Source organism: Alligator sinensis, unplaced genomic scaffold, assembly GCF_000455745.1.
Source record: "Alligator sinensis unplaced genomic scaffold, ASM45574v1 scaffold29_2, whole genome shotgun sequence".
Lineage (NCBI taxonomy): Eukaryota > Metazoa > Chordata > Crocodylia > Alligatoridae > Alligator > Alligator sinensis.
The window spans coordinates 1,449,664-1,475,974 of record NW_005842194.1 but is presented as its reverse complement, the minus strand read 5'-3'; the positions used below and the strand labels follow the sequence as shown (position 1 = coordinate 1,475,974).

The 26,311-nt window shown below is 40.5% G+C and overlaps 1 protein-coding gene across 3 annotated transcripts in view; it reads right to left on the bottom strand.

Moving 5' to 3' along the window:
- SKAP2 (src kinase associated phosphoprotein 2) overlaps nucleotides 1-26,311 on the bottom strand; it is a 142,567-nt gene that overhangs the window by 69,529 nt on the left and 46,727 nt on the right. For all 3 annotated transcript variants that reach the window (XM_025207419.1, XM_014521236.2, XM_014521235.2), the window contains one exon: nucleotides 435-512. In XM_025207419.1, coding sequence (XP_025063204.1) covers nucleotides 435-512 — 78 coding nt within the window. The remainder of the gene's footprint in view (nucleotides 1-434; nucleotides 513-26,311) is intronic.

The window sequence follows — 26,311 nt, the reverse complement described above, 5'->3', positions numbered from 1 at the left end:
TTTCCTGCTTATGCAGGGGGTCGGACTCGATGATCTATTGAGGTCCCTTCTGACCCTAACATCTATGAATCTATGCTGAGACTGTAAGTAACTATAATTGCCAGAGCAGTAAGTATGTATTACAGTGACAATTCAAAATGTATTGAATCAAAATAAATATAGATGGAATCAAAGCCAATTTCAGTATTTACACTCTTGAAGGACAATAAATTTTGATGGTCACTGAAACATGAAGTCAACATACACTGTTTAATGTACACCCTTAAATACATTTAATGTACATCCCTAATGTACACCCTTTCAAAAGGATGGAAAGTCTCTGAATTATGGCTACAATTAGCCAACACTTATGATATTTGTTTAATCAATTGTTATGCAATTTAGTAATGTACACACAAAAACAGGCTAAACATTTTTCATGAGGTTTATTTTACCTTTTCTGCGCTTTTCAAGATATCCAGCCTTCAGAACAAACTGAAGATCCTGAGCTGCAATAGGAGGAAACTGGTTCCCTGAAAGAGAAATAAATGTTATAAACCACTATTTTTCAAGGAATTAGTGCTCTGGCTTACTTTAATAAGAAATATGACCAACTCTATATCCACAATGCTAATGAGCTACTGAAAAAAATGTAACTAATAACTACTAATCCAGTTTAATTTACCTGGCCAAAAAAACCTCACTAGTCTAAATGACAAAGCTGTTGCTTGTGTTGCTTTGCCAGTGTAGGGAGAGGAAAATTATAGCTATGTACCAGACCCTGCAAGCTTCAAGAACAGAAAAGAAATCTGTATCGACTTTCCAGACTGGAAACATTTTATGAATTATTTAAACACAGGGCGTATTAGCTTGCATCTGAAGACACTGCTTAAAATGATCTGGAGAAGCAAACAATATTTTAAAGTGTCAGATACAACTGTAATTAAATTGAGAATTTAATTTTTGACAATAACTTCTCCAAAGGTCTTCCAAATAGAAGAGCCTACAAACTGAAGCGCACGAAGTCATAGATTGTAAGGCTGGAAGGGACCTCGGAAGATCATCGGGTCCAGCCCCCTGCACCAAGCCACTGTCCCTACAAAGAAAAGAACTAAATGAAGGGATGACAACAAGTGAAGCTTGTTACTGGCAGAGAAGGCATATTTCATGCTACATTAAGAAGCACTGTTCAGAAAATAGATAGTATAGATATTAGATGGAAAAGACAACCACATTGTTCAAATTTTCCAAACTGCTGCTGTGTTTTCAGAATTAATTTTTGATTTTGCATAGGAATTCAGCCATATCTTTGCAATGATCAAGATGGCCTATCGCTTTTCTTCCCTTGCCTCCACTGTTTATTTATACCTAGAAGTGTGAAATTAATTTGCTTTAAAAAAATTCTTCAGCATCTAGATTTCTAGTTTAATCTAAAATAATTTAGTTTCAAGTCCTCCCAAAACAGAATTTTTTTTAATTTAAATTTCTACTATAAAACACAGAAGGCAGAATTCTGTTTAAGCATGCACAATCATTTACATATGTATAAATGTCTTGTTTCCCATGCTGCTATTATACGCCATAAAAACCTAAAGACCTAACAGGTCGTTGGAGGTAATAACCGTTACTTCAAAAATACGTTTAAGAATCACAATGGCAGTTTTCCACTACTACTTATAACTATCCACAGTACTTTTTGTAGGAAGTCAGCAAGTTATTCTTTTAAATTATTCACATAATCCTGTTAGTTCTATAGCAACTTCTGTGTTAAATAAGCACTTAAAATATCCTATTTAGGTCAAAGAACAAATTTGCCCTACACCCAGTTAAATACCTTCTTTGCTAAGTAACTGAGGCGTGTTAGGCTCTTCAGTAGTCCTTTAAAACAGAATTTACTATACACTAATCTAGATCTTGGTACTCATTTTGTTAGTAAAACTTGTATTTCAAATGAAAAGAAGGTAATGAAATAACAAGAGCAAACAAAGTACTGAAGGCTATACAAGGAAAGCATACCAAACACGAGAAGATATTCCTCAAGATAATCCCAAAATTTTTCCAACAAAAAGAATAAAAAGAAGTCAGACTATGTAGTAGATGCTGTATTAATATACTAGCTATTGAAAAATTATGTATTCATATTTTAGCCTATTTCATTATTTCTAAATATTTTCTTGTTAATATCCTCACCACACTAGGTACATTTTAACTTTGAAGGAATTTTTGACAAACATGATAAAAGCAACCCGGTTATATGTACATAAGTCTACACTGTTATAATGGGTTCCATTTGCAGGTAAATTTACAACCACTACAGAAGCACATTTAAGAATTTAGCACAAGAAACTCTACTCAAACCAAAAGCAGAGTCTCAACAGTGTAGAAGACGTATCCACGTCAAAATAAAATGAATCTGACTGCTGTCCAGGCAGTGTGGGAGGCAGCTGCACTTTCCAGAGAGACATGTTGTGCTTCTTTAAATTAGTCAGTGGGAGGCATCAGTGTGCAGCACTTTCAGCTCTTGCTCAGAGTAGGACTGGTCATAAAATGATCCTGAAATTGAATCACTAGAGATGGGGGAAGGGCAAGAGCAAAATCTTTTGAACAAAAATGATTACTTCCTGTTAAACCTATGTCTTAGTTCAAGAGCTTCAACAAATATTTGGTTCCAATTTTATTAATGTATTTCTTTGTTTTAGTGAGGAAAGGCTTGCAAGCCTCTTAATGGCTTAGACAAGAGTTCAGACTACACACCAATTCCATCCTTGTGGTCTTTGCTGGTTGCCAGGCCACTGCTAATTGTGATGGTCTGCATTCCAGAAGTGACAGCCACAGTTGAGAAAACAAGTTTGAAACCAAATTCATTTCACACAGGGTCCTGATTGGAAGGCTACAAGAAACGGCAGAAGCAGGGTCTTCTGCTCTGGAAGCATGCCATGGGAAGAAAAGCCTCTCTTCTTTCCTTCTCATTCAAAAATGTACATCCCCCTGCATATGCTATAAAAGGATTAGGCGCAGAAGTTTCGTGAACAAGGTCTGTCCAAAGTTATGGATAGTGAAAACACAGATAGTTGTCAACTGCAAGCTGACGGAGAAGTCTTATAACAAGCAAAGGAATGAAAAAAGAAATAAGAAAAATCAAGACAGACAAAGACGGGCTTGGCAAAATTCCCCCTTTCTTTTCCATATCCAGCCAGAAAGGGAAAAGAAAGAGTAAAAACCAAAAAGATAAAGGAGAGAGAATTAAGGATGTTCACTCAGGTTATCAAGTCTACATACATGACAGGATAAACACAAAGATACAGACTGAAACTTCCCTTGTGCTGCAACCAAACTGAAGAGAAAAAGAGAATGAAGTCTCACTTCCACCAACTGGCAGGATGCTGGCAGATCAAGTCACAGTCTTTGTCATCTTTCTACTCTGCTACCATTTCCATCACTGCCTCCCTACACATTGTGCGGGCCGGGAGCGATCCGCGGCCCTTTTGCGCACGCGGGCTGTGGCCAGCAGCCCGGGCATGCGGGGTCGGAGAGAACGGGCGACACGCTAGAATTAGTCACGGACGCGTAATGGTTGATTTAAGATTATTTTACTTACACCGAAGATGGTCGCGGTGCAGGCAGGAAAACTTGCTTGAGTTGCGGTTACAGATAGAAAAGATGAGAGGTGGACTAGAGTTCCTTCCCATGAACACTCTTCTAGCCCATCTGGTTGGAGGCTCTAAACCGCGAGCCTGTCGCGCCAACCGAAGAAAGTCCTGCTTTAAATGAGCTGGGTCCAATAGGCTCCGCAGCGCTTAGAGATCTTCACAAGATGTGAAGTCTCCTCCTCCTGGTGTTCATGGAGTCCTCCAACTTGGGCGGAAACCACTCAAGCTTTTTATACGGCTAGCAAGCCAATCGCTAGCCGCCACGTAGGAATAATTTAGAACTAGCCAATGGTGGGGCACAAATTTGAATACAAATGGCAGGAACTCTTTGCAACGTGCATTTCTGTGCTGCAACAAAGAAATGCACCCTGCAAAGAAAGCTACTGGTGGCGGGAATTCTTTTGCACCGGGGATCTCCTCTGCAGCAGAAAACTCCACCGTGCAAAGAAGCGGCAATTTAGCGGGGACAATTTAGCAGTGCCAAAGCACACACAAACAAAAATCACACCCTTGGGTTGTGACACACATCTTTGGCTTTTTGGGAGTTAAAAGCAGGAAAGGGCTACAGCAGATTGCAATCTTCAGTTGTGGAGTTTTCTAACTAAAAGTTCTCAAGTATGCTAAGAATGCACAGCAGCTATTTTTCAAAAGTTTTCCTATTCATTTGAAACAGAACAGGTTAGCTGCAGGCCTCTTAAGATAATGCTAATGAAAGCACATATGTTTTATTACTGTATACATTACAGTAACACCATGGTACCCAAGCAGATTAGAGACCCATTATGCTTTGTCCTTTACATGCACATATTAAGACAGCATGTTCCTGAAGAGTCAAGACAAAGGGTGTCTTGACTGTTATAAACGATCAATACAAACAGTGTGAGAAAGAAAGCATTACTATTTTAATGATGGGGAACTGAGGCACAGATGAAGCAATTTCCTCAAGATCTCACAGGAAATATCCTCCAGAGTCATGAACTAAATGCAGAATTCCCAGAACCAAGTTCGGTGTCCTAAAAAATTTCCTCAAGCCAACCCTTAATCTTTCAGTATTTTGACACACAATAAAAAAAAAAAAAAATGCGCTGACAAGAGGCTACCATTTGGAGAGATGATTACTAAACACTCATCCCCAGAACGCAGCTTAATATGAAAGAGGTCCATCTGCTTAATGTTAAAGATTTTCTCTCTCTTCATCTACCCACCCACCCCAGACACAGAGGAATGTCCTAGCACAGTTCCTTGTCAGAGCCTGCTGGGGGGGGGCTTGAGCACACAGAGCTCAGAGAACCTGAGTCATGTTCCACTTACATATTCCCAAAATGATGCTTACAAAGGTCATCTAAAACAGCAGATTAAGGTCCAACTGCAAAAATTTATAAAGTCCAGAAGTTCTTCGTACACATATAGCAGCCCAGGTTCATCCTGTGGCTCTGGTCTATTTTGTGCCAAGAGCCAGAGTTGCCACAGCAAGAATTCCTCCAGTGAAGGGAATGTAGAATGCACTCAGCGCATAAAGTTAGCTTCTCTACTAATCATTTCCTAAATCCCAGTGTAGCAGGAATACCGTATCGAGGTCCGACAGAGCATTCTCCACTGCAAACATTTAATGGATCAACAGGCACTTACACACATGTGAGGAGCCTGCTCTGACATGCTGGAAATCCAGAGTACTCTGGAAGCCTCGCGCGTCATGTGTATCTGCAGTACAGCATGCCTCCGTACTGAGAAAATGGCAGCTGTGCACTCTGAACTAACACACATTCGATGTGCTTACGTTCAAAGTTCACCGCCACCATTTTCCTCAGCGCTGTGGCGCACTGTGCTGCTGATGCATGTGACATGCAGGCGCTTTTAATTAGCACAGCTTGCTAATTAAAAGCATCTAGCGCTGCATCAGAAGCATATGTAAAAATGCCCTGATCTCAGGCTTCATGTCAAGGCCAGAGCTGCTCTAATCTGACAGTCAGGAAGCCAAGTCCTTTAATATTCTCGTTAATTCCTGCACTGTGATTTTTTGGGAGCAGGATGGATCTGGTCTATTTTTTTAAATAATAGTAAATGGCATCTGATAGTGTTCCTGAATTTATACCATCTGCAAAATTTAAATAAAACACATTACATTTCCGATTTCTAGTGAACGTAAAACTGTTAAACTTCCTTTCCATACAGAGTAAATTAAAAAAACGCTGGGTTGTATTGTACTGTGGTGTGTACCACTAGGAATATGTTTTATTTTTTCCAATGTGGGATAAGGGATACATAAAGCAAGAAATAACTAGAGGTCAATGCATTCTTAAGAGATGTTTAGCATGCTTATGGGAAGTTAAGCAGGCAAAATGGAGATAAGTGTGATTCAGTAATAGCTAAATGGTTGATTATAGCTTGTCTTCCTTGTAAAGCACAGTAGCTGCGATTATACAGTAATAATGGTAAAGAACTTTTCCTCAAGTATGAGCCATTCAACATCTTTGAGTCATCCTAAAGGAAAACTGTCAAATCAAAATATAATTCTTAAAAAGCATTTAAAGTAATCTATATCTTGCCCTGAATGTTTTACAATCATTATTCCTTCTTAAAATATGTATCTTACAAATAAAAAGGAGATTGCTTAACTAAGCAACCTACACAACCTGTTCCAGTCTCAGTGTCACAGCTCAACAAAGAAGGTATACTGTTCTAGCAAGCGTCTTCCTTCCTTTCCTTCTGCCTCCCTCACCATCAAACACCCAACCACACACCCCTTTCTCAATATACCCCCAGTATTCTTTGATCTGGAAATAAATATTTTTAATAATCTAATGTACAATTATCCTTTGGGTCTGTGCACAGCAATACAATGCACTTATCTGTTGTCCAACCACAGTTAATCTATAAACAGGTATTTTTCAAATTTATGTTCCAAATATTTTCAGAATGCTTCACTGCCTTCCTTTTTCACGTCCTTGCAACTGGTTTTTAACAGAATTTGCAGATTCATTGGGATCAGATAGGCCTTGCCGTGAACACTTCTGTTATAGCCTCAAACTTGCAGCCCCTGAGCTGTCAACTATGCACCTTAGCTTAGCACCTACCCCACCCCAGACTCGTCAGAATGCTGTTTTGCATTTAATAAAATTAAATTAAAGAATTCTACTCGCAAAGTTTAAGGGAAGGTGATCAGCTGGCAATTCATATAAACTCTCATTTGTGTCATTAATAGTTTTCAATACCTTTGGAAAGACTATTTCAGCAAAATACCTGCTAGCTGGCAAAAGGCTTAACATGCAACACCCAGTATTTAAAGTGCTAAGATTTCAACAGAAAAAAACATTTCACACTAGACACCAGATATCAATTATGTATTTTCAAGACTTCTCCAAGGAAAATAAAGTTATATAGCTCTACAAACCACTTCTTTCAAGGGTAGCTTGTGCATTTCCTATGGAAGCATCTACAGCATTGGCTACTTTGCTCTATAATAATATTTAATTAATAATTTCCATTACACATTCTTGGCTCTTGGGGCTTTTTTCCCCCCATGCTGATTGGTGGGAGGACAGGGGCCTCGTCTTATACTCAAGTCAATACAGTATTACTCTGCAGAAACTGAAAGCAGTGGGTGAATCAAATACTATTTCAGTTTCAGTGTTCTGGTAATGCAGGCACTGGTAATGCATTGGTTTCTGGTAATGCACACAATAAAATATCTGTATTTCAAGCTATACAAATAAGTCAGTTTAATGTCAAGCTTTCCCTTACAAAATTCTAAATAAAGTAAGCTATATGACAATTTTCTGTCATCTGTAGAGAGCAGTGATTCTCAACTAGAGTGCCTTGAGATCTTTTGAAGGATGCCATGCATTATTGCACTGTTTGGGTGGCAAATGCAATTCACAGGATAAACCCATACTTTTCAAATAAGAATCCATAGTGTTAAAAGCATCCTGACCTGTAGTAAGCTTTCTGAGCTCTTTGAGCCAGAATTGCTCTATTATTTTTCTGAGGTAAAAAAAAAAAGTGAAAACTAAGAGCTAACATTTTATGAGGGTGCCTTGAGTCTAAAAGGTTGAGAACCACTGACAGAAATAGCAAGCGAGAGAGAATATGTGCGCAATTATATCTATTGATATATCTATAGCTAGATAGAGCTTATATGTAGATCTAATTATACATCATATAGAAAGCTTATTTTTGTACAGCTATATAATCTCTCTCTATAAGTACTAAAACATAACAAACTCTCTCTATAAAACACTAAATTAAGTTATGACAATTTTCTGGTCCCATACAGAGCAAGAACAAGCTTATATAAGCTAAATTTTCTAATAAACTGTGTGTAAGTTGCACCTAAATTGAGGCATGCTATATATTTCCCTTTAGTTGATTAAAAAAAAAAATCCACCAATGTGAATTTGGATTCAATTTCAGGTAAGAGAAGGGAAATAAAAAAAGAACCACTGCATTTCAAACTAAAGGAGCAAGTTTGAAATCTATCCAGCAATACCAAATAATTCCAAGAAAACAGGGAACTAACAGACTAACACAAAACACCATTACAACCCCTTAACATAACATGTACAATGTTTTATAAATGTAACTCGAGTACTCCAAGTGCTCTCTCACAGAACAGTTTGGACTCTGCAGAGCAATTCCAACAGTTCTGACTTCTGGCCAAACACTTGGCCTGGTAAGCTTCTGAAAGGAAACATATGTATATGCTGTCTTAGCATTTTAAGTGCTCCTGCAGCTTGTATCCCAGAACAAAAAGTTATAACACTACTTGTTACAGCTGAAAATCTTTCATCTGTAAAAAGAAAAATATTAAATCTCCTAAGATACAGAACAGAATGTAATTTTAAAAGGGAAGCTTCAAGATTTCAGCAGGCATATATACAGATGTGAGGAAATTATACTTTTTATTTTGAGCATTTTTTGGCAATGAATGTACAATTTTTTTTTATGAATTGCTGCATATAAAATGGTTTGGTTGTGCTGTATACCAACAGACACTAGATTCTGGTAGGTTTCTTCTACGACTGATAATCCAAGTGAAAAGTTATACCCAGCTTTCGATAAAGTATTTCACTAATGCTTTGTCTATCCTTGAAAGCTAATTAGGATTAAGATAGGAACTGAATTTAAAGTGTGATACCTTTTCCAGAACAACTCTGTACATTGATATCCTACTCTGGACTGTCAACACATGGAGTTCTTTGGAAACAGCTTGTTTTAAAGTAACTATTCCTTAATAGCATCATGTGTAGACAAGCCCTTCATAATTAAATAAAATATACTGAAGACAAGAGGGAACATATTCGACCCTTTCAAGTTTTCCCCTATAATACACAAACTGCATACAGAACATATTCCAATAAGAAAAAAATAAGGCTCCTTCCAGTATAATCAGAGAATCCTACAACAGTAAAACTGTGCTTACAAAACAGGTCATGTACTACTGTATGTGAAATATTCCACTTTCCTGAAAAAGGACCCTGAGATCTCAGACAGCTGACGTACATCTTTAAATGCCCAAATATAAAAGTTCTACCAAAACCAATACTATGTCTCTTCTTCTGTAACCCATCTGAAGAAAAGTAGTGAAAGACAACTGGCTTCCTTGTCAACAGCACACATGCAACACCCACTTTTAGATCTACTCGATAGACACAACCATCCCTGTCATGGATGTAAAGAATCACTACTGGTTTGGCACTTAAATGAAAAGCAGCTGACTCCTATTGTATGCAGTCAGATTGAAGAAAAAAAAAAGGGGGGGGGGGCGGAAATGAGGAAGGAGAATATCACATCTATCTCAGAACAACACTGTCCTCACCTTCCATCAAAAGGCATCTGGCTCCATTTGCCAATTTTGCACCAAGTCTCAAGATGTTAACATACTCTTCATTAATCTTGAATACAGACAGAAATAGAGGAACTGTTTTCTTACAACTTGTACTCTAGTCTTTTTCTTGCCAGGACACTAGGGCTAGGGACAGACATTCAAAAAGCCTGAGCTTGAATTGATTCAATCTTTGCAGATTAGTCTAACCTGACCAGGCTGAACTAGTTTGAAACTGGTCAAACATTCTCTCTGGACTGAGGAAATTCAGGCCCATGCCTGCAGCGGCTCAGGCTCGAAGCTAGGGGGTGCTAGAATAGCCCTCCCTTCCTTTCTACAGGGAGCTGAGCTGAGCTGAGGTGGGTGTGGCCAGGCCCCAGCAGGACTCTCTTATTAGGGAGGTCTGCCTGCATGTTCCCGGGCTTTTTCCCCGCTGGCTGCTCAAGGGGCAGGAGTGTTGCCAGCCCCCAGCTAGCACTCCGAGGCAAGGGTGTGTGCGCAGTGCATGCATCTGTTGGCGATACAGAACTTTTCAATCTCCCTCCCTGCTTCGTCATACAGTCTGCAGCAAACGGACAGGTGAGCAAGCCGGGGGCAGGGCCTGATAACAGTCACCCGATTAGCAAAATAATAGCCTCTCTCCACATTATTTCAAACTTCTTAAACAGCTTACTGGCTGACCTGTTGATTAGCTCTAAAAGCCCTAAGCGGTCACTGTTCTGTCTGCCTATCCCAGTGAAATTGGAGAGACACACACACGCAGACACCTCTCGGCATTAGCTAGCATACCACATGCTGACTATAGCCCCTGCTGTGGCAAAGAGGGACCTCTGCTTAAGCAGGAAGTGGGGAGAGGGGAGGGAGGGGGGTGCATGGGGAAGCCAGCAAACCCTGCTGTGCCTGCAAGTCCATGCCAAGCTCCAGGCAGGGAGCAGAGGGAAGGGGCCAGCCCTGCTGTGGAACAGAGAACCCCGCCCAGCCCAGAGAGCATGCTGGGATGCTGAGGGACTCTGATTTAACTTTAATCAGCAAGGGGTCTGGGACAGACATTGCATAAACACTGGTTTGAGCCAGATCAGTTAAGTCTGATACTACATTCGACCAGGTTTATCTCAAACCGGTTTCAGCCAGTTTTTTTTAACTGGTTTGTGTGCACTGAACATCTGTTCTGTTACAGGTTTAAAACAGTTTCTGATCACCTGAACCGGCTTGTGTAATGTCTGTCCCTAGCCTAGGGTACTTCTCCTCAGTTGAGGATCTAAATACTATTATTCATTCAGTCCATTTGGAATCTCTACAATACATTACTACACGTTTCTACATCTATAAAAAACAAACAAATCTTCAACAGAGCACAGCCCCCACCACAGGTAAACAAATGACAAGAGAACGAGTCTTACTGTCTGTTTGTATTTTCTATTAAATTCCAATTTATTTCAAGTACCACCTGAAGGCCTTGTCTCAGTTTTTAGAACCGTCAATAGTCTGAGGTGTGTCTACATCAAAAGAATGGTGAGACATGAAAGAAAAGCCAAAACAGCGGCCCCTCACCAGAACACCAGATCTGCCAATGCTTACTGTGAAGCTAGAATATATTCTATGTCAAAGACCCCAGATTATGGATCATACTATCCCAAACTGACTATTTTCAAAGCACCTTGCAAGATTTTGTTTTGCAAAAACCTTGCAACAGTAAAATTAAGGGGAAATCGCAGAAGTATGCAAAGGTATTGAACATTGGAGAACATTATCCTGGCACAACAATTACTGTATTCAGTTCTAACTTCATTTAAAAAACATTAAACTTCTATCATTATGACATATTCTTTCAAGAACAGTGTTATTCCTTATTTTTATGCAGGGAAATTCTCCTCAAAACATCAGAATCTTTTGAATTGGTATATACATTTTTAACAGATCCACTGGATGCCCTAGGAATACAGGTATCTAAATCCAAGGGTAAACAACAGTCATCCACCAGGTTCCAACTCTCTTCTAGGTTCAGGATTAGCTTTGCCTATCAAATCAAACAAGTACATAGACCAGGGGCAGGCAATTATTTTGGGTGGAGGGTCGCTTACTGAGTTTTGGCAAGCCATCAAGGGCTGCATGACAGGTAGCCAGGGGCAGATAAATATTAGTTTTCTAAAATTTTTTAGGGGCCCTGTAGGCCAGATAGAATGACTTGGCAGACCACATCTGGAGCTGCCTTTTGCCCACTTCCGATATAGACTTCTGTATCTCTAATACCCATGATTAGTCTACAAACTAGAAACAGGAGCACTGAGAGCTCCTGTGCTCGGTAATAGGACTGTAAGTTAGGAGATGGTGAGTAGCAGAAGACTGGTAGCCATATTTAAGATTTTATGGTCCCATAACAGGTCATAGGACTGGAAAGATGATCTGCTGAAGGAAGCCAGGACCTTACAATAATCCTTATGGCATAGAAATGACATGGAATAAAGGCTAAGCATTTATTTACTATATTGATTAAATGCAACCCTGATCTTGGATCTTTTATTTTATGTCCTTTTAATTCTTCTGAAGTATCTTAGTAGCTGTATTTTTTTTTTTAATTAAACCAATTTTAAGAATTAAGAACACAAATTACGAAGTGAATACACTGTTACTGAATCCAAGCTGGTTGAGACAGCACAACAGTTTCGGTAACTGCACCAAACCTTCTGACCATGCAGTTTTCTTCAGTGGAATGCTGCATTAAAAGAAAGAACATGAAAGTTCTGGTAAAACAGACATTTTTTTCTGTGCAAATTAAGACCTATGGATTCATTTTACTTTTAAAAAAATGCACAGAAGATCATTCCTGTGTCAAGTTAAACTAGAATTACCAAGTTGCAGCTGGGAACAATTTTAAAAACGAACCTTCCCCTGCATCATCATCATCATCATCCCCCACCACCAAAAAAGCAGCAAATGGGAGTTTTAATGAAAATGCTGACACAACCTTAACTATGGCAGTGCTAACAGTGTTGCTATAATAAATCTGTCAGTTTCTATAATGCCTATGACAAACCCATTAATATGAATGATGTACACTTCACATAACACACTACATAGCAACTGCACAGGTTATGTCATCTTCATTCTGAGTAGCAAATCAGTAATCAATATTTGTAAAAGCAGGCTAAGCCTTTGTAAAATCACTGGTTTAGTGATTGAAGAGTTTGCTCAATCTACACAGTTAATCCCTCTTCATGTGCTTGAGCCCTCTATTTATTCCAACCACTTACAGCGGTACCTATAGCAGATTAATACATCTCCACATGCTAAATGTGTCCTGACAACTGGCACAACATACTGCTGTCAAGATAATCTTTATAAACACTAGGCTATTTCTTAGCGAGCCTGAAGCCAACATTTAGAAAGCAAAAGTTTACGAATAGTCTCAGAGAGACCTCCTCATATATACCATCACGTTTTCACTGAATTATTCCCTATTGAAACTAGCACTATATTTTGCTCCAAAAAAAATGCTAGTGTATTTCAGATTCATAAGAAGTTAAAATAAAATGTCATGAAGTCACATATAAGGATTTTTTTTTATAACAAAAATTCTCCACAGACCTCCCCCCTGCAGAAAAGTAACAAAGAATTTCTTTGTGATACAATATGCTGTGCCTGTAAGTGAAAAGTAAGCTTACTGCCTGGGTAACTACCAGTAGTCAAAGTCCACTAGCCAAGGAAATTAACTGAACAAACATTAGCAAGTTAACATTCTATAAAATAAAAACAAAAGTGACCATCAAGTTTTCAGCAAGATAGAAAGAGAAATACAATTAGAAAAACCAGACAGAAAAATATTTAGATGTGTCTATAGGCAGATTTCCACTGTAAACTGAAATGTACAGCACACTAGCAAAGATTAGGTTGATCTACAAAGTTCTTAATGCATTTCCCATGGAACAGATAAAGGACCAATTAGAAGAAGGTATAATTTCATTGATTTTCTGAAAGAGCCAGAAGCATTAGTACAGATCAAATTTGTGTCAACCTTATATATCTCTAGGAAACTATTTAGGCTAAGCATATCAAACGCATTAATCCAACTATTTTTGTTACAAAAAGTTTCAGCTTATCTGAGACAGAAAAGTCATTTTCCATACATAATGGGGGTGTTTGTTTTGCATTGAACAGGCAAAACATTTCATCTTTACATCACGTTTTTTGGGTAACCAACTAAATAAGATACCTGAGAAAGCCACTTTGTGATGTATGGGGCCTTCTAGTTATTTGTCGTCTCGCATCAACATTGTATCTAATTGTTTGGAATAGCCACCAGAGGCAAATTCATAGCAGGTGCAGTAGTGCAGCTGCACACCTTTTTGACTTCTGCTCCACCCAGACTTTAAAGCCTAGGAGGGCAGCAGCATTTCTATTCAGGCAGTGCTGAGTGAGTCAACTTACTTCCTGGATCATTATCTTCCTGATTCCTGCTAATCTCTCTGCATTCCACAGATGTTAACAAGCTTCTTCTTTATAATGATCTTGAGGTTCTGCTAATCAAACTATCCTTTCTTCTGCAATTTTGCTCTGTTAGCCATTCCTGGTAATGTCTCTCTTCTACTTCAAAGCCCTGCAAACTGTTTTTAGCTCTAGCTATAAACCTTAACTCAAGTGTAGACATGACTGATAATGAAATATTGGAGGCATTGTCAAGATACTCAAGAAAGCTAGACATTGTTTTATGAATCTGAATAAGAGTACATTTAGCTATAGTGACTACAGGACTAATAACAATATTGTTTGACTCGTTTGAGTATTTTTTTTTGCTTCATTTGCTGTGGTTTTTTAACTGTATACTCTAGCAAATAAGAGCACATTCAAATATTTATATTTGTTTTTATTTTTATCTTAAAATGAATAATATAGTTACAGCACCCTAGTTTTAGTATTAGTAAAGCGTCTAGTTTCTCTTTAACTGGAGAAGAATGTGCTGCATTGTGTGTGATGGTATGCCACATCATCTGCACCCTGCTTTTCAAAATCCTGGATCTACTCATGCTTCCCACTAAGTTTCAACAGCTAAGGAAAATTAATATAGTTATAATATACTGCATTTCCTCGCATACTGTGTGCCCCTAAATAAGGCATGCAATTTACTGCTGGAAGGTAAAACATAGAAAAAAGATTTTCTACATTCTAGAATAATGGCCACCTAGATGACAGAGTAAATCCCCTGCTTCTATTCCAGTACTATAACAGTGAAGAAAAATCAGCTTCCCTGAGTAAGATACTCTCCCCAGTTTTGAATGACTCATTTTGGAGGGAAAGGTGCATGAGCTATGCAAGTAAATACAATATTGTGAACAGCATAAATGGTTAATTCCAGGAATTCACCGAGGGAAACTGAAGTTCTTGGAGTTTTCACAGCTGAATCTTCTAGAACCATACATGAACAGCTCCAGACAGAAGAGCAAGTGGGTCTGGGGGAGGGCAATAGGGAGGGACGGTTACTGGAAAAGGACTGGTAGGCTAAGAATATAACTAGTCCAAGCAACAAAAGAACATGGTGGTGTGCAGCACAGAAATAATGTAATCTGTGTTAGTATGTATGGATCAGAAGAGGATGGAATAAAGCAGCTCCTCATGGCTTTAGGCATATAATTTAGAATAAGGAAGGTACCTGAAATGCTACTTAGGAACAAGGAACACAGACGTAAACAGACACCATGCCTTTACCTGAGCAAACAACGAACTGAATATTTGATGCGTCTGATTGAAGACTTAGGATGCACACATCCACTTATGAAACCAATATCCCAGACACTTAACGTTAATAACTACCTTCCATATTTAAGGCAGCTAAGACTAGTTCCGCAATCTATGGCCCATGGGCTGGATCCATCCCACCAAATGATTTCATTAAGCCCACAAGGCACAGATTTCAACAGTGTTTCAGTGGTAAGGCAATTTGGCAACATTTCAACAGCATGCACCGTTGGCCAGGATGGAAGCATCAGGTCACTTTGGACCCAAATGCATTATTTCATCCAGTCCTAAAAGGCTGCCAACCCCTAAGTTAAAACTGAAAAGGTGGGGATAGAATAAGATGTCATTTCAGTATACAGAAAGCAGGAAAACTGAAAACAAGTAAACAGATAAAACTGCAAAGTGACAGTTTAATAAGTACAGTGTGTGTGTGTGTGTGTGTGTGTGTGTGTGTGTGTGTGTGTGTGTATCTATATAGATATGAAAATTACTAGATTCAGATTCTGGTCTGGATGCAGAGTTTTATGCCCCAAGGCAAGACAACCAATCCACAAAAGTGTATGGACTTGACCTGCTCATCTAAATGTTGAGCTCTGGTCATTTTTCAAAAGTGGTAGCATTTGATAATTAATGTTGCAGTGCATCATTTCAAACAGTCTAATATTCACCAGTTGCATGTACCAAATACTAAATAAAATGCACTGATGAACAATAACAACAACTGCAGTTTTAAGCCTACTTTTTATGCTACTAATGTGGTCTCTTATGGTTTGACAAAAAGCAAGAAAAGGAGCTAAAAAAGAAAATTACTTTGATCATTCAATACTGTATACGATCAGTGAGTGTAACCCAGTGGGCTGACCAGGGAGTTAACTACTGAATCCCTATAATAAAAAACAATTTCCGATTGAATAGCTGATTGAAGCAGCTTTAGCTAATAGCACCAAAAAGCCCCAGTGAAGCGCCTGATCTACACAGACACCGCAAAGCCAGGTCAAAGTAACGTGCTACTTCTTCCAGTAAATAGATGAAAGAGTCACAAACAAACTTTAAAAATGGATCAACAAACTTTAAAAATGTTTTTCTCCTTTAAAGGAGAATCCATGGGAAACCATGGGTTTTCCCTTGAAGGCTGGCAGAGTTCCAGCCTGCAAGGGGCTGCTTGGGACCTCCAATGGCCCACACCCCAAACCCCCACCCCCACACACTGGGGGGCTGGGGCCTAGGGGTGGGGTGGGGTGCAGTGTGTCAGGAGTGAGGGGCATGAACCACTGCTATAGACTGTTCCAGGTTTTAGTCAATAGCGGACCTAATTGGGTTTCCAAATGACACAAGAACCAAAAGGGTCTCTCCCCCTCACCCCTCCCCCTTTACAAAGACAAGTCTGAAGCTGCAAGGAAATCTAAAGCCGATTACAATTCTGTGAACTGTGTCCCACTGCCAGTCAGCCAAAGGAAAAGGAATTCAATCAGAAACATATGCAGTGAGCTAAAGTGGCAGTCAGAACCACAGAAAGAAGAACACAAGGATAGCATTTTGACCTACAATGACCCAAAGGTGCTAATGGGACCATGTTGTTTGTGCGCATGTCTCTCTCTTAGGGGCCAGCTTCAGTGACGTCCTCCAACTTCTCCACCTCCTGGTGCATGCATGCATCACATTTGAATTTGGGCACTTGACCTTGCAACAAATCGTGGACCAGTTTGTGATGCGCTGGGTCACTGAAGAGGCACTTGGCAAGATGGAAGAAGGAGAGCTGACCCTACATGCGTAACCTCATGAGGGGGATGAGGAAAGGAATTTCAGTTTCTGGCGACACTTTTTTCCTGTTGTTGCTGACAAGGTGTTTCATGCTTGGCCCTTAGGAGGACCACATACCTTGCACTTTCACCATTTGTTTTTAAGATCTGTATGAAGTTTTTAAAAAGTCAAAGTTCTTCCCTCTCTTTCAGGTGAAGGGAAATATTAGGCTGTGTTGCAAGTCTGTACAGGGCCCAGCTAAGCAACTGACAGCACTGCTTGTGCTCAAGGCCAGATTGCAAGAATGGGAGAAAGAAGAAAACAGCTGGAGCCATCAACATGCAGGTGGTAAAAGAAGAGCAAGCAGACTGACAGGCTAGAACACTAAAATCTTAAAGCTTTTTTGAGAGTAAGGAGGCAGTCCCTGAAATACCGCCTAGGGGGCCTTTTAACCATTTAACATGAGTTGGTCCACTACCATAATTTTGGTCAACATAGAAGACAGACTAAGATAGTACAGCATTATAATTGGTATAACATTTTTTCAAGCAACTGACAGGCAGTTAGCAATCTTCAGTTCAGTGCTGAAATACGTACTCTCCCCGACTCTCTAGCTGCATATAAAGACACATCTATGACCACATTACTAGTTGCAACTAGAATGTTAAAGTGCCTTTTGGGACTTTTCTAAATATATATCTTTTAGAAACGTAATATAGAAGATTCATGAATTGTTTTGGGTCTCACATGTGATTAGAGAGATTTCAGAACAAAGTCTTAAACATTTATTTAGGTTTTCATGGATCTTTTTGTAGTGATGTATCTGTATTTTGAGGATTCTGCACATTCAGCATGGTCTGAAATATTTGTTTATTCAATTTACTAGCTCTCCCACAGATTCTACCTAGGAGATCTGGGGTGTTTTGGTCTTCAAAAACCAAGGAAGAAGTAGGAATGGTAAAGTGAAGTAAAATAAAATGATTATACTAGTCACATACTCCATGGAAAGGTTCCTGCTATGGAGAAGTGGGAACTTTAAAAGATGCACATTGGAAGGAAAATCTTAGCATTAATCTTACATAGGGCTGACTATGTACAGGACAAAAATATACAAGGAGCTTGTCAACACTACTGTCATGTATAGAAAGGAGAATTAAGAGCTCATTTGTTATTCTCAGCTGGAGAGGTCACCAATGTTATCTTGCACATGCCGATTTGATACACTATGCATGATTAATGCTTGTTTAAAAGACACTGCCAAGGCTGTAGGTCAAAATATGACCCACAATTTTTTAGTATCTATATGTAAAGTATTTAATTCTTCATGCATGTTTTTCTTCCCCTCTTAAAATATTTCAACCTTTTTTTTTTTTTTTTTTTTGCATTCCTTTGTTTCAGATTAAAAGCACACTGCCCAAGAATGGTAAAGACATAGTATTTTTCCAGAGGTCCTAAAACATGCTCACACATGGACTAGATCTTCAGTTCACTCTTGCCTTAGTTACTGTCCACCAAATTATAGGCTGGAATTTTATTTTATTATTGAGCATTTCTCAACCTGTGGGTCGCAACCCAAATGTGGGTTGCAAGAATATATAAAAGGGTCATGAACAAACTTTAAAATTGGATCAACAGACTTTAAAAATGGATTCTCCTTTAAAAGAGAAAAATGTGGGAAACCATGGGCTTACGTAGACAAAACAGGGGCCCTAAATTGAAGCGGTGGATTTTAAAATTCACCGCTTCATTTAGGGCTGATTAAACCCCTGTGCCATGCACACACCCCACTGACTCTGGCGGTGAGGGGAGGACAAGCTGCCAGTGGGCGGAGCGGTCCCTGGCCTGCACGGAGTGGGGGGGGCGCTGGTGCTTCCCTCCGCAGCAACGGTGGCCCCCCAGGTGGTACCCACCTGCAGGCACCCAGCTCGGGCTTTTGCAGGGGGCACCGCAGCTGTGGAGGGAAGCACTGGGCCCCCATGCAGCTCAAGCAGGCAGGTCCCGGGGGGATGGTGGCGGTGGGAGCGGAATCAGGCTCGTTGCTTTTCTTGGGCAGAGCATTTCTGGGCTGCCGTCAGGCTGCCTGCAAGACTTCCTGCAGAGCCACGGAGCTGCACGGAGCCCACGTGAGGACCTCAGAGGAGTTTTAGTTTGCTGCACTCGAAGTCATTTAAGGTGCGTTATGCTGCCATATTTCCTGCAGCGGCTAGAGTTAATGTGCAATACATCGCCAAGGCATGCAAACTCTGACTCCATTAAAGCAGTGCAAAAGCATTTAACCCACTTCAAAGTGTTGTGCGCACACACCCCTCATTTTGTCTACACATGACTCATAGCTTTTCCCATGAAGACTGTCAGAGTTCCAGCCTACAAGGAGCTGCTTGCCCTCCTCTTCCCCCCGCACCCCACACATCTACCCCCTGCCCAACACACTAGGAGGCTGGGGGTGAGGGGCAGTGGGTTGGGACTGGCCACTGATATTTACAAATGGGTCCTAGTACACAAAAGGTTGAGAACCACTGCTTTAGACCACTTTAAAACTGAAGACAACTCAATGCCTTAAGTCAAATTATTCTGGAAAAAAATAGTAAGGGCAAGGAAGCAAAAGAGCCAGCCTTGTGCAAGGGTTTTATGGATCGCAATTGTGAACCTCTGGCTTATTATATCTGTCTAGCTACATATAATTCTATATGCGTGACACCATGTTTTGTTCCTGTGGAAATGATTGTCTTATCCAAAGGATGATTTCAAGTTAGAAAATAAGCACTAGAAACAGATGTTAGATCACAAAGTTCCTGTTTTTTTCAAATATCTTTAGAAACAAAAAAGAAGAAAGGCAAATATATTCAAAATCACACAAGACTAAAGGACCATTTCAAACCAGATTTTTTTTTTTTTTTTTTAATTTTTGGCTTTCTATATCATTTCAGCAACACTAAAAATAGTGCATATTTGTGACTTTTCACCAGGTAGCATTTGCCACAGGGTTGAGATATTATTACATAATACTAATACTAATAATACTACTACTAATACTACCAATAATATGTTTTTGTGCTATGCCTTTAAAGACTTATCAAACTGTGACTTACTTTGTCAGTGTATTCTTCTGCTTTTCCACAGGGTAGCAGTGTGCTTCAAAACAAGGCCACCACTGTGGGAATATGAATGAGTACACAAAATGCCTGCAGAAAGCAGCTGTTCCCTCTTGTACATATGCAAATGAAGAATGCTAAATAATGAGGGCAACTATGTCACAAAGGCATAGAACAGAGAGACTAAATGGACTACAACAAAGTATTTGTAGGAAGCAGTGAACTGAAATTTACAAAAAAGGCATATGAATGGCACTTTATACTCTGCATCCATGATAATCAAGCCACTGAGAGGAAAATATAATTTGTTTAAAATTATCTGATGGAGGAATTTATTTTAAAAAGACATTAAAATTAAAAGGTTATTTTAATTTAAAGCAGTATCTCCTACAATCATCACATAGTTAAGACAGGAATCAGAACATTTGTGCTCTACAGCCCAGCTCTACCATCAGTTTTATGTATGACCTTAGCAAAGTCAATTAATCTAATTTTCCTTATCCATAAAAGTGGAGACAACTATGCTACAGAGCTTGTGTCAGGCTAAAGTCCTTGTTTGTAAAACATTTTGAGGTAATAAGAAAGGGAAAACCTGTGCCAAAGTTTAATACTGTTGCATTTTCATTGTTTTTAATAAACCTACTGTAGCTATATTGAGTTTGAATGACAACATTAAGCAGAACTTTCAAGCAAGCTCTTGCTAGAAGTAGCAGGCATTACAGGCTTCTTGCGATGACCCCGATTTCAGCTCAAACAACTTACGGCTGAGTCAGAACATTGCTATGTGGAGGGCTTTGAGGAGACTTCCAGATGTCAGTTGTTCTAACAGGGGACCATTTATTTGATATTGGAGAGAACGGCTGCCTCAGTGATAAAGTAGGAATTGGAAAAGTAAAGGAAGCAAATTCTTCTTCCCTTCCCATTTGCTGTTTCTTCAGTACAAGGAACATTAAAGTTATCAAAAGGTTTATCATCATAGCTCACTGATTAAGTGTACTACCAAGCCCTTCTCTCACCATTTGTCGCAGATTAAAAAAGAAAAATAGCTTCTACAGACCACAGTAATGAATTTATTTAGTCAAAAAATGTGCAAGTGCGATGTACGGGACTAGATAATTTAGAAGAGTTGAAAACTGCATGCCAGTCTTAAGATTGCCCCCATGCCCACAAATATTTTGAGTTCAGGATCTCAGGGCATCTCTAAAGCTGATCTAATAACGTAATCCTTGGTACAAGAACTCTTCACAACAGTGGGGGTCCTACTGATAAATGTTTAAAGTTGCTCTCGCTTTGGTTCCTCATCTTTAAGCCTGTTTACTTCCAACAATAAGAGCACACAAGAGATATGCTTCATTAAGTAGTATGCCTTGCTTAGACATGTAATGACATTACATGTATGAAGAGACAAACCTGGCCAAAAATAAAGTTATATGCAAGCTGACTCTTTCTTCCAGACAATTATTCACTTTTAACAGTTCTGAAGAAAAAAGTTAATGCATTATCTTACATACAAAAAACAAAAAAAATCCCACCTTTCCCCCAAAAATCAGCCCCCCAAATTGAGGTTTGTGTATTATTAATTGGGAAGCCAATTTTCTGTGCAGGGTTGGAAGCTCCCTGGTATGATTCCTGCTTCACAGAGCAGTAGCTATGCTATTACTATTCAGTCAGCTGAAGGAGTCCACTGAGTTAACAGCTTACTGTTCTTTACAGGTGTAAGCAATCATCTCTCCTTTTTAATGATCTAATGGTCTTGGTGTTCCTGTAATCAAGCTAAACTTTCTTAGATCAGTTTTGCTGTCTGCTAGCTGCTCCTGGTCTCTATTTCATAAACTTTATTTCAGATTTGTTACGACTTCAAAATCACAGATCCATCCATGGGGCACTTTTACACATGCAAGGGCTGAGGCGCTTGCAGTTGAATAAGCAGCGAAATGCATGTCAACGGTGAGAAAATGGCAGTGGCACGCTTTTAAAGTAAAAGCACACCGCCATTTTCTGTGTGCTTACGCACATTTAAGCATTACTCCAACTGCACACAGTGCAGCAGTTCACCTCAGCTCACATGTGGAGCAGACTTGATTAATCAACCAGGGACTTGATTAATCAAATCTGCTTCAAAGTGGCAAATTTCCGGCATGTTGCGGGACAAAAAAAGTGTGTGTATAAACGCCCATGAAAACCAGTCTTCAGTAGCAGCTCAGGATTCACCTTTAGTTAGGCTGGGAAGGGTATGTCAGCTAAAGATTAGGTTCAGTCCCTGCTCTATACAGCTCTAGAAAAAAAATCTTCATTCCATCTTTTTAAAAACAAGGTGTGTAGTATATTTGGGGGTCTGTCTTCACAGGCAAGGTCAGCTCCCAGACTACAGCACCTGGCCAAACGGTTTGGGGGAGGTGATCAGCAGCCAACAGTGGCAAAACAGGTTACGGACTATTTACAAAAGCTGGACTTGTACAAGTCCATGGGGCCAGATGGGGTGCACCCAAGGATGCCGAGGGAGTTGGCTGATACAATTGCAGAGCCACTGGCCATTACCTTTGAAAACTCATGGTGATTGGGAGAGGTCCTGGATGAATGTAAAAGGGTAAATATAGTGCCTATCTTCTAGAAAGGGAAGGAGGACCTGGGGAACTACTGACAGATCAGCTTCACTTCAGATCAGCTTCACTTCAGTCCCTGGAAAGATCATGAAGCAGGTCCTCAAGGAATCCATTTCTAAGTGCTTGGAAAAGAAAGTGATCAGGAGCAGTCAGCATTGATTCAGCAAAAGCATCATGCCTGACCAACCCAATTGCTTTCTATGCGGAGATGACTGGCTCTGTGGAAGCAGGAAGAGCAGTGGACATATACCTTGAATTCAGCAAGGCTTTTGATAGAGTCTCCCAAAACATTCTCACAAGCAGGCTAAGGAAGTATGGGTTGGATGAACGGACTGTAAGGTGGACAGAGAACTGGCTGGACAGTCAGGCTCAGAGGGTAGTAAACAATGGCTTGATATCTACTTGGTAGCCAGTATCAAGTGGAGTGCCCAAGGTCCTAGAGCTAGTTTTGTTCAATATCTTCATCAATGACCTGGAAGATGGGATGGAGTGCACCTTCAGCAAGTATGCAGATGACACCAAGCTGGTGGGGAGTAATAGATACACTGAAGGAGAGGGCTTGGATTCCTAGAGACCTAGACAAATCGGAGGATTGGACCAAAAGAAATCTCATGAGGTTCAATAAGCACAAGTGCAAAGTCCTACACTTGAGACAAAACAATCCCATGCACCGGTACTGGCTGGGGACCAACTGGCTTAGCAGAAGCTCTGCAGAAAAGGACCTGGGAGTTACAGTGGACAATAAGATGTGTATAGGCCAACAGCGTGCCCTTTTCGTGAAGAAAGCTAACAGCATACTGGCCTGCATTAGCAGAAGCATTGCTAGCAGATGAAGGGAAGTGATTATTCCCCTCTACTGAGCACTGATGAGGCCTCATCTGGAGTACCATGTTCAGTTTTTGCGCCCCCCCGGCCAACTACAGAAAGGAGGTGGACAAATTGGAGAGAGTCCAGCAGAGGGCAACAAAAATGGTTAGCTGGCTGGGGCACATGACTTCTGAGGAGAGGCTGAGGGAACTGGGCTTATTTAGTCTGCAGAAGAAAAGACTGAGAAGAGATTTAATACCACCTACAACTAACCGAAGGGTGGTTCCAAAGAAGATGGAGCTAGACAGTTCTCAGTGGTGGCAGAGGACAGAACAAGGACCAATGGTCTCAAGTTGCAGCAAGGAAAGTTTAGGTCAGATATTGGGAAAAACTTACTAGGGCCACATCCAGACAAGTGCAACCAGACCCGACTGCAGCACTACACGCTGCACATTCAGGCATTTCTCATGCTGAGATCCAGGAGTCAAAAAAACGCACACAGAAAAACAGCAGGGCAGCATATGTGGAGGCAGTGTGTACCACCAAAAACCAGAGCGTGGCCGGCCACAGCCACGCTCCATCTGCCAGCCAGGCTCCAAGCTGCAGGAATGAGACAACTGCAGCTTCCCTGACCCACAGGGCCCCAGGTAAGGCTGATGGGGCCAGCACAATTGCTGGCCCCAGCCTCCCCTACCCCACCAGAGGTAACCTGCCACATGCCAGAGAGTACATGGTACAAGTGTTCCCCGGGGACAACTAGCAGCCACACATGTCCCATTGCTACTTGGCCCCAGGAAAACAAATGTCCGTGCTCCTCTGGGCACAGCCTAGGAGGGTAGTAAAGCACTGGAACAGGTTACCCAGAGAGGTTGTGAAATCTCCATCCTTGGAGACCAGGCTAGACAAAGCCTCGTCTGGGATGAGCTAATTGGGAATGATCTGCTTTGAACAGGGGGTTGAACTAGATGATCTCCTGAGGTCCCTTACAGCCCTAATCTTCTATGATTCTATGCTATATGTGAGAAAATAGCATTGTTAAACTGCCATTCAAGATCCATGTAAACAAAACCCTCAGCTCACTCTACTGGGATCCATTGGAAGAAACTACTGCATGCCTGTAACTATGTAAACTAGAATACAACAATCAAAGTGTCTTTATATTAAGAATAGCCTTTGGCTAGCAATCAGAACCACAGACAACAGCAAGTGTCTTACATGTGCACTACAATGAAGAAGTGTGTGATCATGCACACATTTAACACTGCGGTCTCTCCAAGTCTTTGCACAAACTTCACATACAGCTAATCTTATTAGGAAACAAATTCCAAGGCTTATTTCACCTAGGATTTGAAAGAAATGTCAAGGAGATGGGGGGGAGGGATGCCATTTCTGAGAGGTGAAGGAATTTCTGACCGCTGAAGGAAAAAAGAACAGTGGAGAGAACTGTGTGGCTCTTTCTCTAGCCAGCATAAACTTCAGTGATCCACCTCTATCAGCCTCCCAGTCTTCATATAATCGGTCAGGCTGGAAAGCAGCTATGTGAAATGAGTCAGGCTGTGAGAATAAACAAGGGCAAGTGAAACTGGCTTACAGCCCAAAACTTGGTCAACTGGGAGCTGGGCCTGGCAGTGTTGTGAGGTAATGCACACCAACTAAGGGAGATATCAATAAGCTTGGCTGAGAGTGTGGGAACAGAAAAGGATTAAGAAAGGTCTTTGACTCCAAGAGATGGAAGGGAAGTGCAGTAGAGAAACAAATAAAAATTGAAAATCCAGTCTTTACTGTGATAATTACAGTGAAAATGGGAAAAAAAATTAGAGCAGCTACATCTTCTCATCTTGGATCCAGACATTTAGCCTCTAATGCTCAAACCTAGAAGCTCATCTGTCCTTCAAAAGCCACCTCCCCCACCAATGTTGCCCACACCTACACCCAAATGTTTTCCAGACTTACTTTAACATTTTAGAGCCCAAACCTACTCATGAACTTCATGCCTACATCTTCAGTTATGACAACTCCAGGCAAATAGCTAAATAGCTTATGGCAAGGGTGGCCAACCTGTGACCTGTGTGCCACAAGTGGCAAAGGCAGCCTCTACATTTGGCATGGAGAGAGGGTACAAGGAACACAGTAGCAGATTAGGCAGGGAGCAGAAAAGACAACAGTAGCCTCGGCAGAGAGCACAAAACCGGGAGCAGAAAGGAGGGCAACAGAGCAGGCAGAGAATGGGATCAAAGTGGCACTTGAGCTAATTTGGGGCACACCTGCAAAAAGGTTGGCCCCCACTCTTGTGTGGCATATACTGGAAGACATATGCTGGAAGCCCTGTATTTTAGTAATAATACACATTTCCTATTAAAATGATTAGAATTAAAAGATTAAAAAAGTGTCCTATTTCTTTTCTATCTTTTCCTATGGTTGTCTATGCTGTTTATATTATGCCATAAAACAGACACAGCCTGGCAAACTAAAAACTTGGCCAAAACTTCAAGCCAGGAATTCTATTGTCAAAGAATGAACTCTTTCCTTCTACCACACAGAAATTATCCTGTGCATGCCTGTTAATGTATCACACACAGTACCAAAAAGCTTCCGATGCGACTCCATTTGGCCTTTGAAAGTGTTAGCTATTAGGGGTGTGCGAAACAGGTCATATTCGATTCGAATTCAGCCCAGATCAGGGACAGCAATTCGATTAGTTGATTTCAATCGCTGTCCTACTTCAATTCAGCCAAGTCTGAATCTGAAGATTCGATGCCAATTCGGAGAATCAGCGATTTGGCCATAGACACAGCTTTAAAAATGGTTTTTCTACATAACTTGAGGTACCAGGTTCGGCTCGTGAATGCTGCGATGGTGGGGCAGATGGAGCGTCCCATAGGAATAAGG